Below are 25,162 nucleotides of genomic sequence, written 5' to 3'. Positions count from 1 at the left end.
GAAAAATAAATACCAGAGAACAACAAGAAGAATGAAATAATGTGAGATTATGAGAAACAATTCTTTATACATAATTTTTTTTTTTTGTATTTGATAAAAAATTGATTACTGAACACAAATCTACTTATAATTAATTGAATAAAGAATGAATGCGAGATTATTAGAAACAATTTTTTAAAATTTTTTTTGTATATCAATATAAATTTGATTTTAAAAAAATGTATGCAAAAATAAAGCGTATAATTAAATAACCATTAAATAATTCGGAACTGAATCAGGCCGAATGTTGATCTGATTCATAAATTTTAGGATAGACGCGGAACCAGAAGCAGAAGGAAAAATGAGAACGATGAGTAGTAGAAAGAGAAGTAGAAGAAGAAAGAGAAGTAGTAGTAGATGTAGAAGTAGAATGAGATGCAGAAGTAGTCGAGAAGGGGAGTCGTAGTGCTGGCCATGTTGAAATTTTACAAGGTGGTCCACAAACTCTCTTTTCGGTTCTTATTTTACTCAGCAATACTTTCATATTTTATGAGAAAGAGAGAAGAACGATGTGTGCTGTTGTAATAAGCGTTAAAAAGCCACGAAAAGAGAGCTCGTTGCGGGCCGCGCTTTCCACACTAAAATCCAGTGTCGAAGGTATCGAAAGTATCTCTTTTCGCGCTCTTTTCGGGTCTTGTTTTGAGCTCTCTCTCATTAAACATGGCCTCAAAGCGCTCTCCCTAGTGCTGAGCGTAACATAAGCCCAGAAAAGAGAGATTTGCGGGCCACCTTGCATAATTTCAGCTTTCCCACACTAAAAATCAGTATCGATAGTATCGAAAGTATCGATGCACTATCGATACACGCTGCCCAGCCGGTGTCCAGCGGGTGATTAGCAACACTGTGAATGTGAAGCTCTCTGAAAAAGTTTTTCTGGTGAAAATTGTTCGATTTCGGAAAAAAAAAAAAAAACATGGACGAGGCTAAGGGCGATAAAACTATGCGCTTTCTATCGGTAAGTGGGAAAAGGCGTATGCCCTCGAGCATGAATAGAATCTAACAACTGTGCCGCCCCCGAAGATGAACATCAAAGACTGCCTCGGCTGCAGCGATGTGAGCGAGTCGTTCCCCCAATCAAACAGCGTGCACGTGCTGCTGTACAAGCCGATGGGGCAGGAGCAGGCCCGCGACACCGTCAATGTGGCCGTGACGCCTGTGGCACAGGCCATACAGCTGCTGTGCACTCGGACCTTTCCGGACGCCGAGAGCTTGGAGCGGCTGCCGCTGCTGGAGGTGGGACGCGGCAGGTTTCCCTGCGCTTTCAGGTGTTGCAGCCCGCACCCTCGGAGGAGGACAGCGACAGCGACTTGGACCTGGAGCCGTCCACATCGGCGCAGGCAAGAGTGCGTCTCGAGGAGCGGAAGAAACGCCACGAGGCGGCACGTAATCGCAAGAAAATCTTCGTAGTCGAAAAGGAGGTGATGGTCGAGCGGCGATTCGACGATCCCCAGAGTCTGGACTGGGTCACCTTTACGGTGAACGGTGGCGAGATCCTCAAATGGCAGCTGGACGAGTTCCACGCTCAGTTCTTCGAGGATCCCCAGTACTCGTCCATCCATCTGTGGGATCTGCAGCACAAGTGCGCCGGCAATTGGCTGCAGATCATCCGGGCGGACGGCAATGGCTACAAAAACTTTCAGTGGGTCTCGCATCGGCTAAAATCATTTGTTTTTAGGGGTTTGCTACATTTCGCGATTCATTACAGGACCCCGGGCAATCCTTTTGAGATCTTTGCCAAGCTCTTCGTTCGCAAGGAGCTGGATGAGGAGGATTTGGTGTGCAAATTGGCCGAATCCTGTATTACCGTCAACGAGGCCGTACTCCGCTCGGAGCGTCAGTTCGTGATGCAGGTGTTCAACCATGTGCGCGGCATATTCGAGTACATCACCATGAAGCAGTATACGGTGTGGTTCCTGGTGCCCGGCGCCCAGGGCCCTCAAAGTCTGACCGAAGAGGTATATGCGACCACTCTGTTTTCCACATGTTTTTCATTACGTTTTCCTCCGGCAGGATCTCGACTTCGATTTGCGTACTGTGCGCACTTCCATCCGTATTGCTGGCGACAACAGGAACATCTTCTGGAGCCAGTCCGATCACAATGTCCAGAACTTGATGATGGTCTCCTTCCAGTTGGCCCTGAGCAGCATTGCCAAGCAATCGGTGCTGATTATCAGCCATTTGGATAAGGTTTGCACTGTGTGCCGTTGAGTCTACGTTTCTCTTGATCCCCCCCTCCACCCGTCCTGTATCTTATAGATAGCTGATTTCGTGACCTGGCAGTTTATCACGGCTTCCTACATTAACGACATCTATGCCCGTGGACCCACAGATTCGGTAAGATCCCCAGCAGTTGCCCATTCCCGACTTTGGTTTCCTTTAATGTAGATGCTGTTCCAGAAATGGGTTTGCATGCGCTACTTGCAACGCATCGTCGAAATGGCCCAGGCCAACTGCATCATTGTCCTCATCGAGTATCCCAGCTTCCTGAGCATTCTCTCCGACGAGCGGCATGTGATCAAGTGTGAGAAGCAGCCGGACAAAGAATCCTGGGACGTTAAAGTTGCGTCCGCCGAATCGTCCGAGTCCCGCTTGGAAATCCTTAAGAATGCCATAAATTTGGAGCTAGGCAGTGTCGCGCCCGCCACCCCTCAAGAATAAGGCATCTATCAAGCGCTCATCCAATTTTAGTTTTACAAATATTTCCTTTGCTCCTCCATTGTTCCATTGCTCGTTTTGTAATTACGCAGCCGCCGCCGCCGCCGCCGCCGCTGCCGCTCACGGAACAACAACAGGAGCACCATTCTTCAGCTCAATTTCAATTAGGGTTTTGCCGGCTGTCAGTTTGAATGCCAGACAGCCAGCAAGCCATCGCCATCACCATCACCATTCTCATCCTCATCCATATCCCTGCCACCGCAACAGCAGCAGCAACTGCAACTACAACTACAATGGCTGTCAGTCAAAGGCACGCGTCATTTGCTGGCGAAATGCATTTTACGTAAACCTAAAAGCATTTTAAGCTAAACCCCAACGCCCACCGCTATCGACCCAGTTAGAAGACAGGCACCACGGCCTGGAGATGCATTTGGAAGGAGCGACTGTCTGTCTGGCTGACTTGACTGATTGGCGGTTGTTGGGGCAACTTTTCGACGCAAGAACATATCCGAATGTGCTACAGAAGATATTTTCATAAAATAGTTAACATTTCAGACGAAGCCGAAGGAAACAGAACACTTTTTTTTTGTAGAATTAAAGATATTCAAGATTTGGCATTCAATAAGTGCCTTGGTGGGGCCAAAAGTTACATATATAACATATTCCATTCATTCAAAAATAATATCAGAGAACAACAAGAGATGGATCCCATTTATTTGGAAAAAATACACACATTTTTTTTTATTGTATCAAGATGAATTGATAAAAAATGGAAAAAAAATACACTATTGAATTGATAACAAAATAAAGCGAGCGAAGGAAATAATCATTAAAAAAAAAGAATCTGAAATCAAAAAAAATGTGCCAAGAATTTATTTCACAAGGAAAACAAAAAAAATAAAATTGGAAAAAATTCTTTCTTTACAAATACATTTTTTTGTTTATATCCAAATAAAATTGATCCACAAAAATTATGGAAAAATATCAGAAAGAAAATGCACTGTTAAGTAACTGAAAAATAAAGCGAGTGAAACAAATAATCTTTAAAAATTCGAGTCTAAAATTAAATCAATGTGCCAAGAGTTTAATCCACAAAGAAAAATAATAATAACCACAAATAATATCAAAGAACAACAACAAGAAGAATGAATGAATGTGAGATTATGGGAAACAAGTCTCTCTATATTAATTTTTATTTTTTTTATTTAACCAATTATAATTGATCCACAAAAATGATGGAAAAATACCTGAGAGAAAATTCACTTATAATTAATTGAAAAATAAAGCGAATGAAACAAATAATCATTTCAAAATTCGAAACTCAAGTCAAATCAATGTTTTAAGAATTTATTCCACAAAGAAAACACGAGAAAAATAAATACCAGAGAACAACAAGAAGAATGAAATATTGGGAGATTTTGAGAAACAATTCTTTATACATAATTTTTTTTTTTGTATTTGATAAAAAATTGATTACTGAACACAAATCGAATTATAATTAATTGAATAAAGAATGAATGCGAGATTATTAGAAAAAATTCTTTTAAAATTTTTTTTGTATATCAATATAAATTTGATTTAAAAAAAATGTATGCAAAAATAAAGCGTATGATTAAATAACCATGAAATAATTCGGAACTGAATCAGGCCGAATGTTGATCTGATTCATAAATTTTAGGATAGACGCGGAACCGGAAGCAGAAGGAAAAATGAGAACGATGAGTAGGAGAAAGAGAAGTAGTAGTAGATGTAGAAGTAGAATGAGATGCAGAAGTAGTCGAGAAGGGGAGTCGTAGTGCTGGCCATGTTGAAATTTTACAAGGTGGTCCACAAACTCTCTTTTCGGTTCTTATTTTACTCAGCACTACTTTCATATTTTATGAGAGAGAGAGAAGAAAGATGTGTGCTGTTGTAATAAGCGTTGAAAAGACCCGGGCCGCGCTTACACACTAAAATCCAGTGTCGAAGGTATCGAAAGTATCTCTTTTCGCGCTCTTTTCGGGTCTTGTTTTGAGCTCTCTCTCATTAAACATGGCCTCAAAGCGCTCTCCCTAGTGCTGAGCGTAACATAAGCCCCGAAAAAAAAGATTTGCGGGCCACCTTGCATAATTTCAGCTTTCCCACACTAAAAATCAGTATCGATAGTATCGAAAGTATCGATGCACTATCGATACACGCTGCCCAGCCGGTGTCCAGCGGGTGATTAGCAACACTGTGAATGTGAAGCTCTCTGAAAAAGTTTTTCTGGTGAAAATTGTTCGATTTCGGAAAAAAAAAAACACATGGACGAGGCTAAGGGAGATATAAATATGCGCTTTCTATCGGTAAGTCGGAAAAGGCGTATGCCCTCGAGCATGAATAGAATCTAACAACTGTGCCGCCCCCGAAGCTGAACATCAAAGACTGCCTCGGCTGCAGCGATGTGAGCGTGTCGTTCCCCCAATCGAACAGCGTGCACGTGCTGCTGTACAAGCCGATGGGGCAGGAGCAGGCCCGCGACACCGTCAATGTGGCCGTGCCGCCTGTGGCACAGGCCATACAGCTGCTGTGCACTCGGACCTTTCCGGACGCCGAGAGCTTGGAGCGGCTGCCGCTTCTTTTTTTTTGTAGAATTAAAGATATTCAAGATTTGGCATTCAATAAGTGCCTTGGTGGGGCCAAAACTTACATATATAACATATTCCATTCATTCAAAAATAATATCAGAGAACAACAAGAGATGGATCCCATTACTTTGGAAAAAATTTACACATTTTTTTTTATTGTATCAAGATGAATTGATAAAAAATGGAAAAAAAATACACTATTGAATTGATAACAAAATAAAGCGAGCAAAGGAAATAATCATTAAAAAATAAGAATCTGAAATCAAAAAAAATGTGCCAAGAATTTATTTCACAGGGAAAACAAAAAAAAATAAAATTGGAAAAAATTCTTTCCTTACAAATCCTTTTTTTTGTTTATATCCAAATAAAATTGATCCACAAAAATTATGGAAAAATATCAGAAAGAAAATGCACTGTTAAGTAACTGAAAAATAAAGCGAGTGAAACAAATAATCTTTAAAAATTCGAGTCTAAAATTAAATCAATGTGCCAAGAGTTTAATCCACAAAGAAAAATAATAATAACCACAAATAATATCAAAGAACAACAACAAGAAGAATGAATGAATGTGAGATTATGGGAAACAAGTCTCTCTATATTAATTTTTATTTTTTTTATTTAACCAATTAAAATTGATCCACAAAAATGATGGAAAAATACCTGAGAGAAAATTCACTTATAATTAATTGAAAAATAAAGCGAATGAAACAAATAATCATTTCAAAATTCGAAACTCAAGTCAAATCAATGTTTTAAGAATTTATTCCACAAAGAAAACACGAGAAAAATAAATACCAGAGAACAACAAGAAGAATGAAATAATGTGAGATTATGAGAAACAATTCTTTATACATAATTTTTTTTTTTGTATTTGATAAAAAATTGATTACTGAACACAAATCGAATTATAATTAATTGAATAAAGAATGAATGCGAGATTATTAGAAAAAATTCTTTTAAAATTTTTTTTGTATATCAATATAAATTTGATTTTAAAAAAATGTATGCAAAAATAAAGCGTATGATTAAATAACCATGAAATAATTCGGAACTGAATCAGGCCGAATGTTGATCTGATTCATAAATTTTAGGATAGAAGCGGAACCAGAAGCAGAAGGAAAAATGAGAACGATGAGTAGGAGAAAGAGAAGTAGTAGTAGATGTAGAAGTAGAATGAGATGCAGAAGTAGTCGAGAAGGGGAGTCGTAGTGCTGGCCATGTTGAAATTTTACAAGGTGGTCCACAAACTCTCTTTTCGGTTCTTATTTTACTCAGCAATACTTTCATATTTTATGAGAGAGAGAGAAGAACGATGTGTGCTGTTGTAATAAGCGTTGAAAAGACCCGGGCCGCGCTTTCCACACTAAAATCCAGTGTCGAAGGTATCGAAAGTATCTCTTTTCGCGCTCTTTTCGGGTCTTGTTTTGAGCTCTCTCTCATTAAACATGGCCTCAAAGCGCTCTCCCTAGTGCTGAGCGTAACATAAGCCCCGAAAAGAGAGATTTGCGGGCCACCTTGCATAATTTCAGCTTTCCCACACTAAAAATCAGTATCGATAGTATCGAAAGTATCGATGCACTATCGATACACGCTGCCCAGCCGGTGTCCAGCGGGTGATTAGCAACACTGTGAATGTGAAGCTCTCTGAAAAAGTTTTTCTGGTGAAAATTGTTCGATTTCGGAAAAAAAAAACACATGGACGAGGCTAAGGGAGATACAAATATGCGCTTTCTATCGGTAAGTCGGAAAAGGCGTATGCCCTCGAGCATGAATAGAATCTAACAACTGTGCCGCCCCCGAAGCTGAACATCTATGACAGACTCGGCTGCAGCGATGTGAGCGTGTCGTTCCCCCAATCGAACAGCGTGCACGTGCTGCTGTACAAGCCGATGGGGCAGGAGCAGGCCCGCGACACCGTCAATGTGGCCGTGACGCCTGTGGCACAGGCCATACAGCTGCTGTTCACTCTGACCTTTCCGGACGCCGAGAGCTTGGAGCGGCTGCCGCTGCTGGAGGTGGGACGCGGCAGCATTTCCCTGCGCTTTCAGGTGTTGCAGCCCGCACCCTCGGAGGAGGACAGCGACAGCGACTTGGACCTGGAGCCGTCCACATCGGCGCAGGCAAGAGTGCGTCTCGAGGAGCGGAAGAAACGCCACGAGGCGGCACGTAATCGCAAGAAAATCTTCGTAGTCGAAAAGGAGGTGATGGTCGAGCGGCGATTCGACGATCCCCAGAGTCTGGACTGGGTCACCTTTACGGTGAACGGTGGCGAGATCCTCAAATGGCAGCTGGACGAGTTCCACGCTCAGTTCTTCGAGGATCCCCAGTACTCGTCCATCCATCTGTGGGATCTGCAGCACAAGTGCGCCGGCAATTGGCTGCAGATCATCCGGGCGGACGGCAATGGCTACAAAAACTTTCAGTGGGTCTCGCATCGGCTAAAATCATTTGTTTTTAGGGGTTTGCTACATTTCGCGATTCATTACAGGACCCCGGGCAATTGTTACACTTGGCTTGTTTCCCAGAGGGCAATGCCGGCTAGCTGTCGACCCCAGGGCTGGGTAGTTCCCCTTGCCCGCCAAATGTAGACAAAAAAGGAGACATACTACTTCTCGGGACATCAAAACTAACAACAACCTAACAACAACAAAGAAAATCATAAACAGACGGCTATCAAGTGGGTGAAGCTTGGGTGTTATCACTTCGCGCGCCCGCCCTACCTGTGACCAAACACCACGTTCATTTTTGGCCACCCTCTGCTGGCACGGTAACGGCTGGCCTAATCCATGGCTTACGCCACACGTCATCCCTCTATTTTAAATTTAAGGCATCATGCTTCAATATATATCCAAGCTTTAATAATCGTAAATTGACAATTTTATCTTGCTCATTAATAAATAGCTATACTCAAAATTATCACTAACCACTAAGAAACACCAAAACGTTCGACACACAGGCAAACAAGGAAATAACTGCTGAAATTTCGTTCAACCAACAGGGATACCCTCACCCATACGTAATGGAATATGTGTAGATGAGTGGATCCAGTTTTACGGGAGTTAATTTAACTCGGGCCCCTACGGAGACTTAACCTACCAAGAGCTCTTGTTAAGGGTCCCCGGGACATAAGCAATAAACAATATTTTTTTCACAAATCGCTCGACCAAATACGGTGGACTGATGGGACCCCCGCGTCACCCACTAAGGGTTAATCTTCTGGCACTGAACAGCTGATCGCAGATTTAGGTTCGTGAAAGGTGTTGGTGTTTTTACATATTTTTTTTCAATGTACGTTAAACGGTTTAAGCTAATACTAATTACTAAATAAAGGACAACACACGGAACAAAATAACATTTAATGTGGAACGGTGTTTGGAGTGCGGATTATGTTTTTTTTCTTTAAATTCAAACGACGTGGGCGATCGCTGGCCGTGGCCGGTCAGCCCTAAATTTATATAGGTCCGAGTATACGTGTGTGCGTGTGTGTGTGTGTGAATAGGGTTTCGGGGTTGTTACCTGGTGAATGAGACCAAACGTGTGGCACGCACTGGAAGGCGATGCAACGATCGTGCGGTGTGGCTAGAATCGCCCTGGCAGCTAAATCGTTCTCTTTCACCCTCCCCCTTCACACGTCCCGCGCTACTTGGCTCACACACGCGCAACTGGAACGAACTCACTCAGGTTCCGTTGGGCAGTCTTCTTCTCTGCAGTCGACTTTCTCGAACTCCAGTGTCCCTCTCCAGGAAACCTTCTGGCCCGGTTCTGGTGGCTATATTCCTTGCCGGCTGTTTGTAAAATTTTCTGCATTACAACCTATTTTATCGCCCGCCTTTTCTGTACTCACTTCAAACTTTCTGTTTTAAGCACAAAATTTCCAATTTCGACGTTACTCCGTCCACGCTCCACGATTTCTATAATCCAATCCACGTTTTCTAATATTTTCACTCCTATTTATCCCTTTTTCCCTTACTAATACATATATCTAATCCTATTCTCTTCCTTATATCCCCAGTAACGGCTCCAGCTCCCCCCGATGTCCCCATACACCATCGAGCCTCCCTGGACTTCCGCTAGATGGCGCGTCGCCCTCAGCCCTGGCCACCTATCGTTCAGGTGGGACTGGAACAAACAAGGAAATAACTGCTGAAATTTCGTTCAACCAACAGGGATACCCTCCCTCACCCATACGTAATGGAATATGTGTAGATGAGTGGATCCAGTTTTACGGGAGTTAATTTAACTCGGGCCCCTACGGAGACTTAACCTACCAAGAGCTCTTGTTAAGGGTCCCCGGGACATAAACAATAAACAATATTTTGCCACAAATCGCTCGACCAAATACGGTGGACTGATGGGACCCCCGCGTCACCCACTAAGGGTTAATCTTCTGGCACTGAACAGCTGATCGCAGATTTAGGTTCTTGAAAGGTGTTGGTGTTTTTACATATTTTTTTTCAATGGCCAAGATTTTACGTTAAACGGTTTAAGCTAATACTAATTACTAAATAAAGGACAACACACGGAACAAAATAACATTTAATGTGGAACGGTATTTGGAGTGCGGATTATGTTTTTTTTCTTTAAGTTCAAACGACGTGGGCGATCGCTGGCCGTGGCCGGTCAGCCCTAAATTTATATAGGTCCGTGTACACGTGTGCGCGTGTGTGTGTGTGTGAATAGGGTTTCGGGGTTTTTACTTGGTGAATGAGACCAAACGTGTGGCACGCACTGGAAGGCGATGCAACGATCGTGCGGTGTGGCTAGAATCGCCCTGGCAGCTAACTCGTTCTCTTTCACCCTCCCCCTTCACACGTCCCGCGCTACTTGGCTCACACACGCGCAACTGGAACGAACTCACTCAGGTTCCGTTGGGCAGTCTTCTTCTCTGCAGTCGACTTTCTCGAACTCCAGTGTCCCTCTCCAGGAAACCTTCTGGCCCGGTTCTGGTGGCTATATTCCTTGCCGGCTGTTAGTAAAATTTTCTGCATTACAACCTATCTTATCGCCCGCCTTTTCTGTACTCACTTCAAACTTTCTGTTTTAAGCACAAAATTTCAAATTTCGACGTTACTCCGTCCACGCTCCACGATTTCCATAATCCAATCCACGTTTTCTAATATTTTCACTCTTATTTATCCCTTTTTCCCTTACTAATACATATAACTAATCCTATTCTCTTCCTTATATCCCCAGTAACGGCTCCAGCTCCCCACGATGTCCCCATACACCATCGAGCCTCCCTGGACTTCCGCTAGATGGCGCGTCGCCCTCAGCCCTGGCCACCTATCGTTCAGGTGGGACTGGAACACAATCCTTTTGAGATCTTTGCCAAGCTCTTCGTTCGCAAGGATCTGGATGAGGAGGATTTGGTGTGCAAATTGGCCAAATCCTGTATTACCGTCAACGAGGCCGTACTCCGCTCGGAGCGTCAGTTCGTGATGCAGGTGTTCAACCATGTGCGCGGCATATTCGAGTACATCACCATGAAGCAGTATACGGTGTGGTTCCTGGTGCCCGGCGCCCAGGGCCCTCAAAGTCTGACCGAAGAGGTATATGCGACCTCTCTGTTTTCCACATGTTTTTCATTGCGTTTTCCTCCGGCAGGATCTCGACTTCGATTTGCGTACTGTTCGCACTTCCATCCGTATTGCTGGCGACAACAGGAACATCTTCTGGAGCCAGTCCGATCACAGTGTCCAGAACTTGCTGATGGTCTCCTTCCAGTTGGCCCTGAGCAGCATTGCCAAGCAATCGGTGCTGATTATCAGCCATTTGGATAATGTTTGCACTGTGTGCCTTTGAGTCTACGTTTCTCTTGATCCCCCCCTCCACCCGTCCTGTATCTTATAGATAGCTGATTTCGTGACCTGGCAGTTTATCACGGCTTCCTACATTAACGACATCTATGCCCGTGGACCCACAGATTCGGTAAGATCCCCAGCAGTTGCCCATTCCCGACTTTGGTTTCCTTTAATGTAGATGCTGTTCCAGAAATGGGTTTGTATGCGCTACTTGCAACGCATCGTCGAAATGGCCCAGGCCAACTGCATCATTGTCCTCATCGAGTATCCCAGCTTCCTGAGCATTCTCTCCGACGAGCGGCATGTGATCAAGTGTGAGAAGCAGCCGGACAAAGAATCCTGAGACGTTAAAGTTGCGTCCGCCGAATCGTCCGAGTCCCGCTTGGAAATCCTTAAGAATGCCATAAATTTGGAGCTAGGCAGTGTCGCGCCCGCCACCCCTCAAGAATAAGGCATCTATCAAGCGCTCATCCAATTTTAGTTTTACAAATATTTCCTTTGCTCCTCCATTGTTCCATTGCTCGTTTTGTAATTACGCAGCCGCCGCCGCCGCCGCCGCCGCTGCCGCTCACGGAACAACAACAGGAGCACCATTCTTCAGCTCCATTTCAATTAGAGTTTTGCCGGCTGTCAGTTTGAATGCCACACAGCCAGCAAGCCATCGCCATCACCATCACCATTCTCATCCTCATCCATATCCCTGCCACCGCAACAGCAGCAGCAACTGCAACTACAACTACAATGGCTGTCAGTCAAAGGCACGCGTCATTTGCTGGCGAAATGCATTTTACGTAAACCTAAAAGCATTTTAAGCTAAACCCCAACGCCCACCGCTATCGACCCAGTTAGAAGACAGGCACCACGGCCTGGAGATGCATTTGGAAGGAGCGACTGTCTGTCTGGCTGACTTGACTGATTGGCGGTTGTTGGGGCAACTTTTCGACGCAAGAACATATCCGAATGTGCTACAGAAGATATTTTCATAAAATAGTTAACATTTCAGACGAAGCCGAAGGAAACAGAACACTTTTTTTTTGTAGAATTAAAGATATTCAAGATTTGGCATTCAATAAGTGCCTTGGTGGGGCCAAAACTTACATATATAACATATTCCATTCATTCAAAAATAATATCAGAGAACAACAAGAGATGGATCCCATTTATTTGGAAAAAATACACACATTTTTTTTTATTGTATCAAGATGAATTGATAAAAAATGGAAAAAAAATACACTATTGAATTGATAACAAAATAAAGCGAGCGAAGGAAATAATCATTAAAAAAAAAGAATCTGAAATCAAAAAAAATGTGCCAAGAATTTATTTCACAAGGAAAACAAAAAAAATAAAATTGGAAAAAATTCTTTCTTTACAAATACATTTTTTTGTTTATATCCAAATAAAATTGATCCACAAAAATTATGGAAAAATATCAGAAAGAAAATGCACTGTTAAGTAACTGAAAAATAAAGCGAGTGAAACAAATAATCTTTAAAAATTCGAGTCTAAAATTAAATCAATGTGCCAAGAGTTTAATCCACAAAGAAAAATAATAATAACCACAAATAATATCAAAGAACAACAACAAGAAGAATGAATGAATGTGAGATTATGGGAAACAAGTCTCTCTATATTAATTTTTTTTTTTTTTTATTTAACCAATTAAAATTGATCCACAAAAATGATGGAAAAATATCTGAGAGAAAATTCACTTATAATTAATTGAAAAATAAAGCGAATGAAACAAATAATCATTTCAAAATTCGAAACTCAAGTCAAATCAATGTTCTAAGAATTTATTCCACAAAGAAAACACGAGAAAAAAAAATATATTAGAGAACAACAAGAAGAATGAAATAATGTGAGATTATGAGAAACAATTCTTTATACATAATTTTTTTTTTTGTATTTGATAAAAAATTGATTACTGAACACAAATCTACTTATAATTAATTGAATAAAGAATGAATGCGAGATTATTAGAAAAAATTCTATTAAAAATTTTTTTGCATATCAATATAAATTTGATTTAAAAAAAATGTATGCAAAAATAAAGCGTTGTTGCATGCGAAGATATCGATAGGCGAGACCCTAGAAGCGCTGAGAGGAAGGTATTTTTTTGAACAGGGTGGCAGGGCCAAAATTTAAGGGGAAAGGTTAGCGAAGAGTGGCCACCTGGTCCTGGAGAGTTAGAGTTCCGCGCGCTCTCCGGAGCCGTTGTGAGAGGATTTCCGATCTCATCCCATAACGGAGTCCCGAAGCCAACTCACCCACACCCAAAAGAAAAGAGAGCCGACAGCAGCCCGAATCAGGCCATGCCCTTGAACCTAGTTCAAGGGCGATAGAACAGAGAGCGATGGGGATCGGCAGCCGGGAGCATTAAACAGAACAGCCAAGAGGGGGTTCAGAAAAAAAAGTTCCCGCAACGGAGGAGCATGCGCGCCGGACCTAGTGACTTAGCGATTTTTTTTGTTCTGAAAGAAAAAGTGAGTGGGATGAGGATGGAGTAGTGGCCATCACCCTGCAAAAAAATGAATAAAAGATAAATAAATGTGATTCCAGGGGATCCAGATCAGGGAAAGACCAGGAACCAGGACCAGGAAGCATAAGAGTGAGTCCGCTCCAAAGGGGGAGTAAAGAAACCCCAAATTTATTTTTTTGTTGGCCGTAGGGAATAGGTCACAGCTCCGCCACCCTGGCCTGTTGTTCCTGCTGGTCTCGAAGGATCAGACCTGGCCACGTAGTGCGGGACCCTCGCCCACTTAGGGAGAAGAAAAAAAAGCACATCAACTTATTTACTCCCATTAATTATTTTTGTTAGACGTCTCTAGTTATAAGTATATGTAATTTAAGTCCGTCCATATTTATTATATATATGTAACCTATTTATTTATATTTATTATATTATTTATTCCTATTAATCTAATTATTTATTAACCGCCAGTAGTACTAAGATGAGGGGGGGATGAATAGGCAGGCCTAGTTTAGAAATGATATCGTGTGAAAATAGGAAATGAAGTGAAGATTATAACGAAGAAATGAATTGTTAAGCGTTTCGTATGGGGGAAGAGGAGCCACAGCAACGAGAGGGTAAGGCTTTTGCCAATGGCAGGGAGATCCGGAACGTGTGATTCAGATCTCAGGTAGGGTGGGTGCGTCGGGGGGTAAAACATCGACACCTCGACCTGGTCCAAGTCTGTGTTGAGGGAAGACTGTAATGTTGTTTGTCGAGTAGAGTCCGTTTTTTTCAGTTTTTTTTTTGTCGGTTATTTTTCTTGTTTCATTTTGTTCGAGATGTCCAATCAGTTGGTTGTTGTGCGACCTGAGGGCTTGGGAAGTATCCAGCCCTGGGATGACTGGCTAGCCGGCCTTGCCCCAAAGAAAAACAAAGGTTCGTAACAATAATGGCGCCCAATCTGAGACAGGGAAGTGGACTCGCAGTCCTGGCTCGACCATCAAAGAGGGAGAGTACGGATGCGAGTCATACGGACGTCGAAGAAATTATAAATATCCAGCAGAGAAGATAGATCTCGAGTGGTATTCTGCAATCTGGGGTCCATCGGTGTTCCGGTGGCCTGTGAGGGACTCGACGAGTTGGCTCACAGAAGCACGGCGCGGAGGGACCTGAGGATGCAAGAAAAAAATCCACAAAGTAAATAGTTTTTTTTGATGTTGGATGTTTCGGCACTTATCTGACAACGGGAAGCAGGCAATCTCAAGAGGGGATTTGGTTTGGCACTGGCAGAGGAGAATCCAAAAGCCAGTTAGCAACCGGCCCGGTGCCTGGTGTGCAAAAGGAGAACCTGAAGAAAAAGAAATACCCGAAGTTAGGAATGGTCAGAAAGATTTCTGTTTTTCGCTTCCCCTGCTTACCGCTGGATGGAGTCGGGAGAGTAGATTCTCAAGGAGATTTTTTGTTCTGAGTGGCCCGTGGGGACAGATGTCGGCCACGCGTTGCACTCGGAGCAGCTACAACATCCCGCAACGAACATTCAGTAGGGAAGTAGGCGGAAACAGCGACTGTAGGGAAGTGAGCGCCCTTGACTCTTAATCTTTCAAGGAAGATAAGATCAGTCAACAGCGCTCGCCAAATTTTAGACGTTGGACAGGAAAAGACGTAGAACACCATGTGCAGAGTTGGCCCTAGTAGTAGCTGTGGTTCCTTTCCCCCTTATTAGTGTTTTTGCCGTATTAAACGTTTTTGTGCTGAAGATCAGTGAGTTGGCGTTATAGGTAGTGTTTATGCGATTGTTCTGAAAGAAGAGTAGATAATTAATTGTATTGAATAAAAAGATAAGTAGGATAGTTCGAGGTAGGGAAATACAGGGCTAGGTTGATGAGCGCGTACAACTTGCGGTCTAAGCAGAAAATGACTCGCAGGACTCCTCCACCAGGTAACCTCCAAGGACAGATGCAAGGCGGGGACACACAGGGCGCTGAGGGGCGTGAAGACGACAGCTGGAATTTGCCAGGCCAATCGAACGCACTGCCCTCCGAGATTCTCTCAGGAGTAAATGTCGCCATAGCGCAAGCACAGGAGACGTGGAGAGGCAGCATGGCAGATACTCTGAGTAGGACGTTGCAGGAGGAGATCCGTCGCGGCTTTATGGAGCTGATGGGGGCCATAACAGAGGTGATGGCGCCTCTTCGCCAGAACGGGGAATTGATCCAAGATCTGAGATTGGAAAGAGACCAGGGTGAAAACAGCGATAATAATAATGGCGATCAGCAGCCTCTAGCTCACCTCAGGCAGAAGCCGAACACAGGGACCATGCCCAAAAGACCCAAGGACGATGACGCATGGAATTCACAGTCGCCTCCAAGGAAGCCGGCGAGGTTGAGCCAGAACTGGCGCCGAGGAATAGCCGATGCGGACCTGGATCCAGGTGCTGGAAGGCAGAGACGGGAGACATCAGGAGACGGCGGAGGTCCAACAGATCTGCCACCATATGAAAGGAGAGATGATTGGAGAGGAGCGAGATGGGGGCGCGTCGACAAATGGGAAATCCACTTCGACGGAGATGGAGATCCAAATAAGATGACGGTGCAGGACTTCGTGTTCAGGGTCGAGTTCCTCCGTAGGCAGAACCGACGGTCGTGGGACGAGGTCCTTGACAACTTTCACCATCTCGTCAAAGGACAAGCGGCGGAGTGGTATTGGCAATTTGTCCGAGAACGGCCTCCGGAAGGATGGGAGGATTTGAAGGACGAGTTGGTGTCCCGGTTCCGAGCAGTGGGTGGCGAGTTCGAGCGGCTACGCACCTTGCATGAGCGAAGGCAACAATCTGGCGAATCTGTGGAAGAATATTTTAGAGCGATGCGCAGACTGGCGGCTAGACTCACCCCTCCTTTGGTTGAGTCCGAAATGGTGCGAGTCTTGAAGAAGGGGCTCGATGATGAGATCGCCCGCTACGTTTACGCGATCCGAGTCCGGAACGTGGAGCAGCTGAGGGAAGAGTGCCTGGAAGTGGAGTACCACTTTCGCGGACGCGAGCAGAAGTCGACGTTCCGTCCTGTGCCGAAATTCCAATCAGCCGGGAAGCGAGTGGAGGAGCTAGAGCCGGAAACGGAGTTTCTGGATGAAGACGAAGCAAGGATGGTGGAAGAAACTCACCTGGCGAACAAACCCAGGCTGTGTTGCTGGAATTGCGGCCAGTTCGACCACGGATTCCGAGACTGCGTGGCGAAGGAACGCAAAATATTTTGTTACCGCTGCGGGAAACCAGAAATGTTTACTCCAACGTGTCCCAATTGCTCGGGAAACGCACGAGCGGGCATGATGAAAGCGGGAGATCAGCGCTCGGGACAGAAGCCCGCGAAGAAATGAACGATGGTCCACTAATTAATATAGAATTTAAGAATAATAGCCCGAATAAATTAAATAAAAATAGTTTGAAGTTTGTACCGGCCGAAGAAAGGATGAGGAGATACATACAAATTCGAAACCAAATCTTTGATGACAGGCAGCTGGAGGGGATGCGCGGTGTCAGTCGTAGACTCCAAAAGGCCCGTTCCAGATTTAAGGAAAGGCGACAGACTCGCAAAGAGGTGGCCGAGGCAGTCAGACGAGGAGCAGGACGCGATCCCAGAGTGTTTGCCGAAGTGCAGATAAGAGGACATCGGATTGCTGGACTCCTAGATACTGGGGCATCCGTTAGTGTCTTAGGAAAGGGCAGCCGTGAACTCCTTGCCGACCTTGAGGTGGAAATGGACAATTATGTCTCGATCATCAAGACAGCCTCTGGAGAAGACAGGTCCATAATCGGCAAAACCAAACTCTGCGTAAGATATAACGGAATGAACAAAGAGATCTTGTTTTACGTATGCCCGTACCTAGAGCAAGCCATGTACTTGGGCATAGATTTCTGGAGATCCTTCGCGCTGGCTCCCACAGTCCTCGGAGAAGAGTCCAGTAGATCCAGCGAGGTCCAAGTAGGCGAGATCCAAATGTCACAAATCAGCCAGTACGCCGAACATCGCCCGGAGGACGTGGAAGTGGAAGCTTGGGCCCTGGAAGACACGGAAACCGAAGAGCTGGAGAAGGTAAAGAAGGAGTTTCTGACCTATGAGGATGCCGGATTGGGAACAACGACGGTAGAGCAGCATCGGATCCAGTTGATCGAGGGCGCAGAACCATTTAAAGATCGGCATTACCCTCAATCCCCAGCGATGCAGGAGGTGATCTGGACCGAGGTGGATAAAATGCTGGAGCTAGGAGTGATCGAAGTTAGCGATAGTCCATGGAGCAATCGGACGACGGTGGTGCGAAAGCCAAACAAAAATAGATTCTGTTTGGACGCGCGGAAACTGAACCAACTCACCGTAAAAGATGCTTACCCTCTTCCTAGTATCGAGGGTATACTATCCAGGATTGACCAGACATACTACATTTCTAGCGTCGACCTCAAATTCGCATTCTGGCAGATTAAACTGGACCCAGAAAGCCGGAAGTGCACCGCATTTACCGTCGCAGGCCGTCCGCTGTATCAATTCGTGATGATGCCCTTCGGTCTGTGTAACGCTGCCCAGAGGTTATGCAGAGTGATGGATAAGGTAATTCCAACTCAGCTCCGATCAAACGTTTTCGTTTATTTGGACGATCTTTTGGTGATAGCCCCGGACTTCCAGACGCATCTGCGGTATCTGCGATTGGTGGCCCAGTGCCTGAAAAGAGCGAATTTGACGATAGGCTTAAAAAAATCCAAATTCTGCTTTAAGTCGCTAAAATACCTAGGGTTTATCATCGGAGGTGGCACGCTGCAAATGGATCCCGATAGGGTTGTGGCTATACAAAAGATCCCGAACCCAAGTTCAGTGAAGGAGCTACGGAGCTTCATAGGAACCGCAGGATGGTATAGGCGCTTCATCAAGGACTTCGCAACCGTCGCTGTACCGTTAACAGATGCTCTGAAGAAGCATGCGCGCGGGAAGTTTTCCTTGCCAACGGAAGCGAGGGCGGCCATAGAATCCCTGAAAAAGGCCCTCACCACGGCTCCTGTATTAGTCCATGCCGACTTCAAACGCCATTTTTACATCCAGTGCGACGCCTCAAATTTTGGAGTGGGAGCAGTGCTTTTCCAGCTGGATGACGACAAAGCAGAGCGTCCAGTGGCATTCTTTTCTTCCAAGCTGAACAAACACCAAATAAATTATTCTGTAACGGAGAAAGAATGTTTAGCTGCGGTATTGGCGATAGAGAGATTCAGGCCATATGTGGAATTGATGCCGTTCACGGTAATTACTGATCACGCCAGCCTCAAGTGGCTAATGTCACTCAAGGACCTGAATGGGCGTCTAGCGAGATGGTCATTGCGGCTGCAGAGGTTCGACTTTGAGATCGAACACCGCAAGGGAGTCGAAAATATAGTGGCGGATACACTATCACGCTGCATCGAGGAGGTGGTTCTAGACCCAACGGAAATCCTCGGATTCCAGACGACGGAATTCAAGTCAACGGAATACCAGGAGCTGAAAGAAGAAATCTGCAGGAACAAAGAAGTATTGCCTGACCTGCGAATAGACGGGGACCTAGTATTCAAGCGAATGGCCTTCGCGCAAATCGACGACCAAGTGGAAGGTTCCATGTGGAAATTATGGATTCCCGCGGCATTGACGAAAACCCTCATCGCAAAGGCCCACGAAGACCACACAGCTGGACACGGTGGAATGAAGAAGACCTTGCATAGATTAAAAAGGCACTACTACTGGCCGGCGATGACGGCACAAGTGCGGGAATACGTCCGAAGCTGCACCGAATGCAAGGAATCCAAAGCACCCAATTACCGGAGCCAAGTCGGGATCGGTCAGGAAGTAACCACGGAGAGGCCATTCCAAAAGCTCTACATAGACTTCCTTGGAAAGTATCCCAGGTCGAAAAGGGGACAGGCTTGGATTTTCGTCGTCGTAGACCACTTTTCGAAATTCACCTTCTTGAAGGCGATGAGAGAGGCGACCGCGGCGAACGTCATTCAATTCCTGGTGCAAGAGGTCTTTTACAAATTCGGGGTGCCAGAGGTGATCCACTCCGACAACGGAAAGCAGTTCCTGTCGAAGACTTTCATGGACATGGTCAGCGGCTTCGGGATCCGACACATGCGCACAGCAGTATACTCGCCGCAAAGCAATGCAGCCGAGAGAGTAAATCGGACGATACTCGCTGCAATAAGGACGTATCTGGAGAAGGATCACAGGGACTGGGACATCTACCTACCGGAGATCGAAGTGTCAATCCGTGACTCCGTGCACGAAGCCACAGGCGTCACGCCGTTCTTCGCTGTATTTGGACAGCAGATGTTCCTGAATGGGAACTGCTATAAGCTGGCGAGGAAGCTGCAGTCTTTGACGGAACACGAAGTGCACGCATTAGATCCCGCGGATAAGCGACACCTCATTCGCGAGCAAATTAAACGCAGCCTACACCAAGCGTATGAGCGGAGCAGCCAGCGTTATAACAAACGGGCCCGAGTCTTTTTCGCCAGACCTGGCCAAGAAGTCTACAGGCGCAACTTCACCCTCAGCGACTTTGGCAAAAGCTACAACGCCAAGTTCGCCCGGAAATTTCTAAAATGCAGAGTCGTACGTCCAGTAGGGAATAACGCCTACGAGCTGGAGGATCTGTCGGGGAGGCCGGTGGGGATTTTTCACGCCAAAGACCTAAAATTGTAGCGAAAATTGCACTGTGGGGACTTCAGAGTTAAAAACACTCACTTAAGGATTATCAGATACGTGGGTGTAAGCCTACGTTGGGCGCTGCAAGATCCTCCTAGGCACTGTAAAATCCGAGAATGCCAGCATTTTTGGTGAAGCTCTTCGATGTTTGCGAATAATTCTCCGCGGCCATGGTCGCTCGAATTTTCGCTAGGTGTTGCATGCGAAGATATCGATAGGCGAGACCCTAGAAGCGCTGAGAGGAAGGTATTTTTTTGAACAGGGTGGCAGGGCCAAAATTTAAGGGGAAAGGTTAGCGAAGAGTGGCCACCTGGTCCTGGAGAGTTAGAGTTCCGCGCGCTCTCCGGAGCCGTTGTGAGAGGATTTCCGATCTCATCCCATAACGGAGTCCCGAAGCCAACTCACCCACACCCAAAAGAAAAGAGAGCCGACAGCAGCCCGAATCAGGCCATGCCCTTGAACCTAGTTCAAGGGCGATAGAACAGAGAGCGATGGGGATCGGCAGCCGGGAGCATTAAACAGAACAGCCAAGAGGGGGTTCAGAAAAAAAAGTTCCCGCAACGGAGGAGCATGCGCGCCGGACCTAGTGACTTAGCGATTTTTTTTGTTCTGAAAGAAAAAGTGAGTGGGATGAGGATGGAGTAGTGGCCATCACCCTGCAAAAAAATGAATAAAAGATAAATAAATGTGATTCCAGGGGATCCAGATCAGGGAAAGACCAGGAACCAGGACCAGGAAGCATAAGAGTGAGTCCGCTCCAAAGGGGGAGTAAAGAAACCCCAAATTTATTTTTTTGTTGGCCGTAGGGAATAGGTCACAGCTCCGCCACCCTGGCCTGTTGTTCCTGCTGGTCTCGAAGGATCAGACCGGGCCACGTAGTGCGGGACCCTCGCCCGCTTAGGGAGAAGAAAAAAAAGCACATCAACTTATTTACTCCCATTAATTATTTTTGTTAGACGTCTCTAGTTATAAGTATATGTAATTTAAGTCCGTCCATATTTATTATATATATGTAACCTATTTATTTATATTTATTATATTATTTATTCCTATTAATCTAATTATTTATTAACCGCCAGTAGTACTAAGATGAGGGGGGGATGAATAGGCAGGCCTAGTTTAGAAATGATATCGTGTGAAAATAGGAAATGAAGTGAAGATTATAACGAAGAAATGAATTGTTAAGCGTTTCGTATGGGGGAAGAGGAGCCACAGCAACGAGAGGGTAAGGCTTTTGCCAATGGCAGGGAGATCCGGAACGTGTGATTCAGATCTCAGGTAGGGTGGGTGCGTCGGGGGGTAAAACATCGACACCTCGACCTGGTCCAAGTCTGTGTTGAGGGAAGACTGTAATGTTGTTTGTCGAGTAGAAGGTTCGTAACAGCGTATGATTAAATAACCATTAAATAATTCGGAACTGAATCAGGCCGAATGTTGATCTGATTCATAAATTTTAGGATAGACGCGGAACCAGAAGCAGAAGGAAAAATGAGAACGATGAGTAGTAGAAAGAGAAGTAGAAGAAGAAAGAGAAGTAGTAGTAGATGTAGAAGTAGAATGAGATGCAGAAGTAGTCGAGAAGGGGAGTCGTAGTGCTGGCCATGTTGAAATTTTACAAGGTGGTCCACAAACTCTCTTTTCGGTTCTTATTTTACTCAGCACTACTTTCATATTTTATGAGAGAGAGAGAAGAACGATGTGTGCTGTTGTAATAAGCGTTAAAAAGCCCCGAAAAGAGAGCTCGTTGCGGGCCGCGCTTTCCACACTAAAATCCAGTGTCGAAGGTATCGAAAGTATCTCTTTTCGCGCTCTTTTCGGGTCTTGTTTTGAGCTCTCTCTCATTAAACATGGCTTCAAAGCGCTCTCCCTAGTGCTGAGCGTAACATAAGCCCCGAAAAGAGAGATTTGCGGGCCACCTTGCATAATTTCAGCTTTCCCACACTAAAAATCAGTATCGATAGTATCGAAAGTATCGATGCACTATCGATACACGCTGCCCAGCCGGTGTCCAGCGGGTGATTAGCAACACTGTGAATGTGAAGCTCTCTGAAAAAGTTTTTCTGGTGAAAATTGTTCGATTTCGGCAAAAAAAAAAAAACATGGACGAGGCTAAGGGAGATAAAAATATGCGCTTTCTATCGGTAAGTGGGAAAAGGCGTATGCCCTCGAGCATGAATAGAATCTAACAACTGTGCCGCCCCCGAAGCTGAACATCAAAGACTGCCTCGGCCATCGAACAGCGTGCACGTGCTGCTGTACAAGCCGATGGGGCAGGAGCAGGCCCGCGACACCGTCAATGTGGCCGTGACGCCTGTGGCACAGGCCATACAGCTGCTGTGCACTCGGACCTTTCCGGACGCCGAGAGCTTGGAGCGGCTGCCGCTGCTGGAGGTGGGACGCGGCAGCGTTTCCCTGCGCTTTCAGGTGTTGCAGCCCGCACCCTCGGAGGAGGACAGCGACAGCGACTTGGACCTGGAGCCGTCCACATCGGCGCAGGCAAGAGTGCGTCTCGAGGAGCGGAAGAAACGCCACGAGGCGGCACGTAATCGCAAGAAAATCTTCGTAGTCGAAAAGCAGGTGATGGTCGAGCGGCGATTCGACGATCCCCAGAGTCTGGACTGGGTCACCTTTACGGTGAACGGTGGCGAGATCCTCAAATGGCAGCTGGACGAGTTCCACGCTCAGTTCTTCGAGGATCCCCAGTACTCGTCCATCCATCTGTGGGATCTGCAGCACAAGTGCGCCGGCAATTGGCTGCAGATCATCCGGGCGGACGGCAATGGCTACAAAAACTTTCAGTGGGTCTCGCATCGGCTAAAATCATTTGTTTTTAGGGGTTTGCTACATTTCGCGATTCATTACAGGACCCCGGGCAATCCTTTTGAGATCTTTGCCAAGCTCTTCGTTCGCAAGGAGCTGGATGAGGAGGATTTGGTGTGCAAATTGGCCGAATCCTGTATTACCGTCAACGAGGCCGTACTCCGCTCGGAGCGTCAGTTCGTGATGCAGGTGTTCAACCATGTGCGCGGCATATTCGAGTACATCACCATGAAGCAGTATACGGTGTGGTTCCTGGTGCCCGGCGCCCAGGGCCCTCAAAGTCTGACCGAAGAGGTATATGCGACCTCTCTGTTTCCCACATGTTTTTCATTGTGTTTTCCTCCGGCAGGATCTCGACTTCGATTTGCGTACTGTGCGCACTTCCATCCGTATTGCTGGCGACAACAGGAACATCTTCTGGAGCCAGTCCGATCACAATGTCCAGAACTTGCTGATGGTCTCCTTCCAGTTGGCCCTGAGCAGCATTGCCAAGCAATCGGTGCTGATTATCAGCCATTTGGATAAGGTTTGCACTGTGTGCCTTTGAGTCTACGTTTCTCTTGATCCCCCCCTCCACCCGTCCTGTATCTTATAGATAGCTGATTTCGTGACCTGGCAGTTTATCACGGCTTCCTACATGAACGACATCTATGCCCGTGGACCCACAGATTCGGTAAGATCCCCAGCAGTTGCCCATTCCCGACTTTGGTTTCCTTTAATGTAGATGCTGTTCCAGAAATGGGTTTGCATGCGCTACTTGCAACGCATCGTCGAAATGGCCCAGGCCAACTGCATCATTGTCCTCATCGAGTATCCCAGCTTCCTGAGCATTCTCTCCGACGAGCGGCATGTGATCAAGTGTGAGAAGCAGCCGGGCAAAGAATCCTGAGACGTTAAAGTTGCGTCCGCCGAATCGTCCGAGTCCCGCTTGGAAATCCTTAAGAATGCCATAAATTTGGAGCTAGGCAGTGTCGCGCCCGCCACCCCTCAAGAATAAGGCATCTATCAAGCGCTCATCCAATTTTAGTTTTACAAATATTTCCTTTGCTCCTCCATTGTTCCATTGCTCGTTTTGTAATTACGCAGCCGCCGCCGCCGCCGCCGCCGCTGCCGCTCACGGAACAACAACAGGAGCACCATTCTTCAGCTCCATTTCAATTAGAGTTTTGCCGGCTGTCAGTTTGAATGCCACACAGCCAGCAAGCCATCGCCATCACCATCACCATTCTCATCCTCATCCATATCCCTGCCACCGCAACAGCAGCAGCAACTGCAACTACAACTACAATGGCTGTCAGTCAAAGGCACGCGTCATTTGCTGGCGAAATGCATTTTACGTAAACCTAAAAGCATTTTAAGCTAAACCCCAACGCCCACCGCTATCGACCCAGTTAGAAGACAGGCACCACGGCCTGGAGATGCATTTGGAAGGAGCGACTGTCTGTCTGGCTGACTTGACTGATTGGCGGTTGTTGGGGCAACTTTTCGACGCAAGAACATATCCGAATGTGCTACAGAAGATATTTTCATAAAATAGTTAACATTTCAGACGAAGCCGAAGGAAACAGAACACTTTTTTTTTGTAGAATTAAAGATATTCAAGATTTGGCATTCAATAAGTGCCTTAATAAAACTTACATATATAACATATTCCATTCATTCAAAAATAATATCAGAGAACAACAAGAGATGGATCCCATTTATTTGGAAAAAATACACACATTTTTTTTTATTGTATCAAGATGAATTGATAAAAAATGGAAAAAAAATACACTATTGAATTGATAACAAAATAAAGCGAGCGAAGGAAATAATCATTAAAAAAAAAGAATCTGAAATCAAAAAAAATGTGCCAAGAATTTATTTCACAAGGAAAACAAAAAAAATAAAATTGGAAAAAATTCTTTCTTTACAAATACATTTTTTTGTTTATATCCAAATAAAATTGATCCACAAAAATTATGGAAAAATATCAGAAAGAAAATGCACTGTTAAGTAACTGAAAAATAAAGCGAGTGAAACAAATAATCTTTAAAAATTCGAGTCTAAAATTAAATCAATGTGCCAAGAGTT

The 25,162-nt window shown here is 45.2% G+C and overlaps 1 protein-coding gene across 2 annotated transcripts; it reads left to right on the top strand.

The window, feature by feature from the left end:
• Positions 1-887: 887 nt before the first annotated feature.
• On the top strand, positions 888-24,690 carry LOC117191799 (protein ORD-like). 2 transcript variants are annotated; one of them, XM_033396560.1, is made up of 7 exons: positions 888-994; positions 5,084-5,179; positions 22,544-23,067; positions 23,134-23,383; positions 23,439-23,615; positions 23,685-23,762; positions 23,826-24,690. In XM_033396560.1, exons 1-7 carry the CDS (start codon positions 953-955, stop codon positions 23,976-23,978), a joined length of 1,320 nt encoding a protein of 439 aa, XP_033252451.1. In that variant the 5' UTR covers positions 888-952; the 3' UTR covers positions 23,979-24,690. The 2 variants fall into 2 exon arrangements, with proteins under 2 accessions (XP_033252451.1, XP_033252450.1); XM_033396559.1 differs by lacking the exon at positions 888-994 and adding an exon at positions 4,861-5,018.
• The last annotated feature ends 472 nt before the right edge of the window (positions 24,691-25,162 follow it).

This window comes from Drosophila miranda (assembly GCF_003369915.1).
Source record: "Drosophila miranda strain MSH22 chromosome Y unlocalized genomic scaffold, D.miranda_PacBio2.1 Contig_Y1_pilon, whole genome shotgun sequence".
NCBI lineage: Eukaryota > Metazoa > Arthropoda > Insecta > Diptera > Drosophilidae > Drosophila > Drosophila miranda.
The sequence above is the reverse complement of the archived record's forward strand: the minus strand, read 5'-3'. Positions and strand labels throughout refer to the sequence as shown.

Excerpts from the sequence above, each read along its gene's own strand:
- LOC117191799 (XM_033396560.1), top strand. The coding sequence starts at position 953 with ATGGACGAGGCTAAGGGCGATAAAACTATGCGCTTTCTATCG. Across the intron at positions 995-5,083 it reads AAACTATGCGCTTTCTATCG|CTGAACATCAAAGACTGCCT; the intron begins GTAAGTGGGAAA and ends CCGCCCCCGAAG. Across the intron at positions 23,616-23,684 it reads TTATCAGCCATTTGGATAAG|ATAGCTGATTTCGTGACCTG; the intron begins GTTTGCACTGTG and ends TGTATCTTATAG.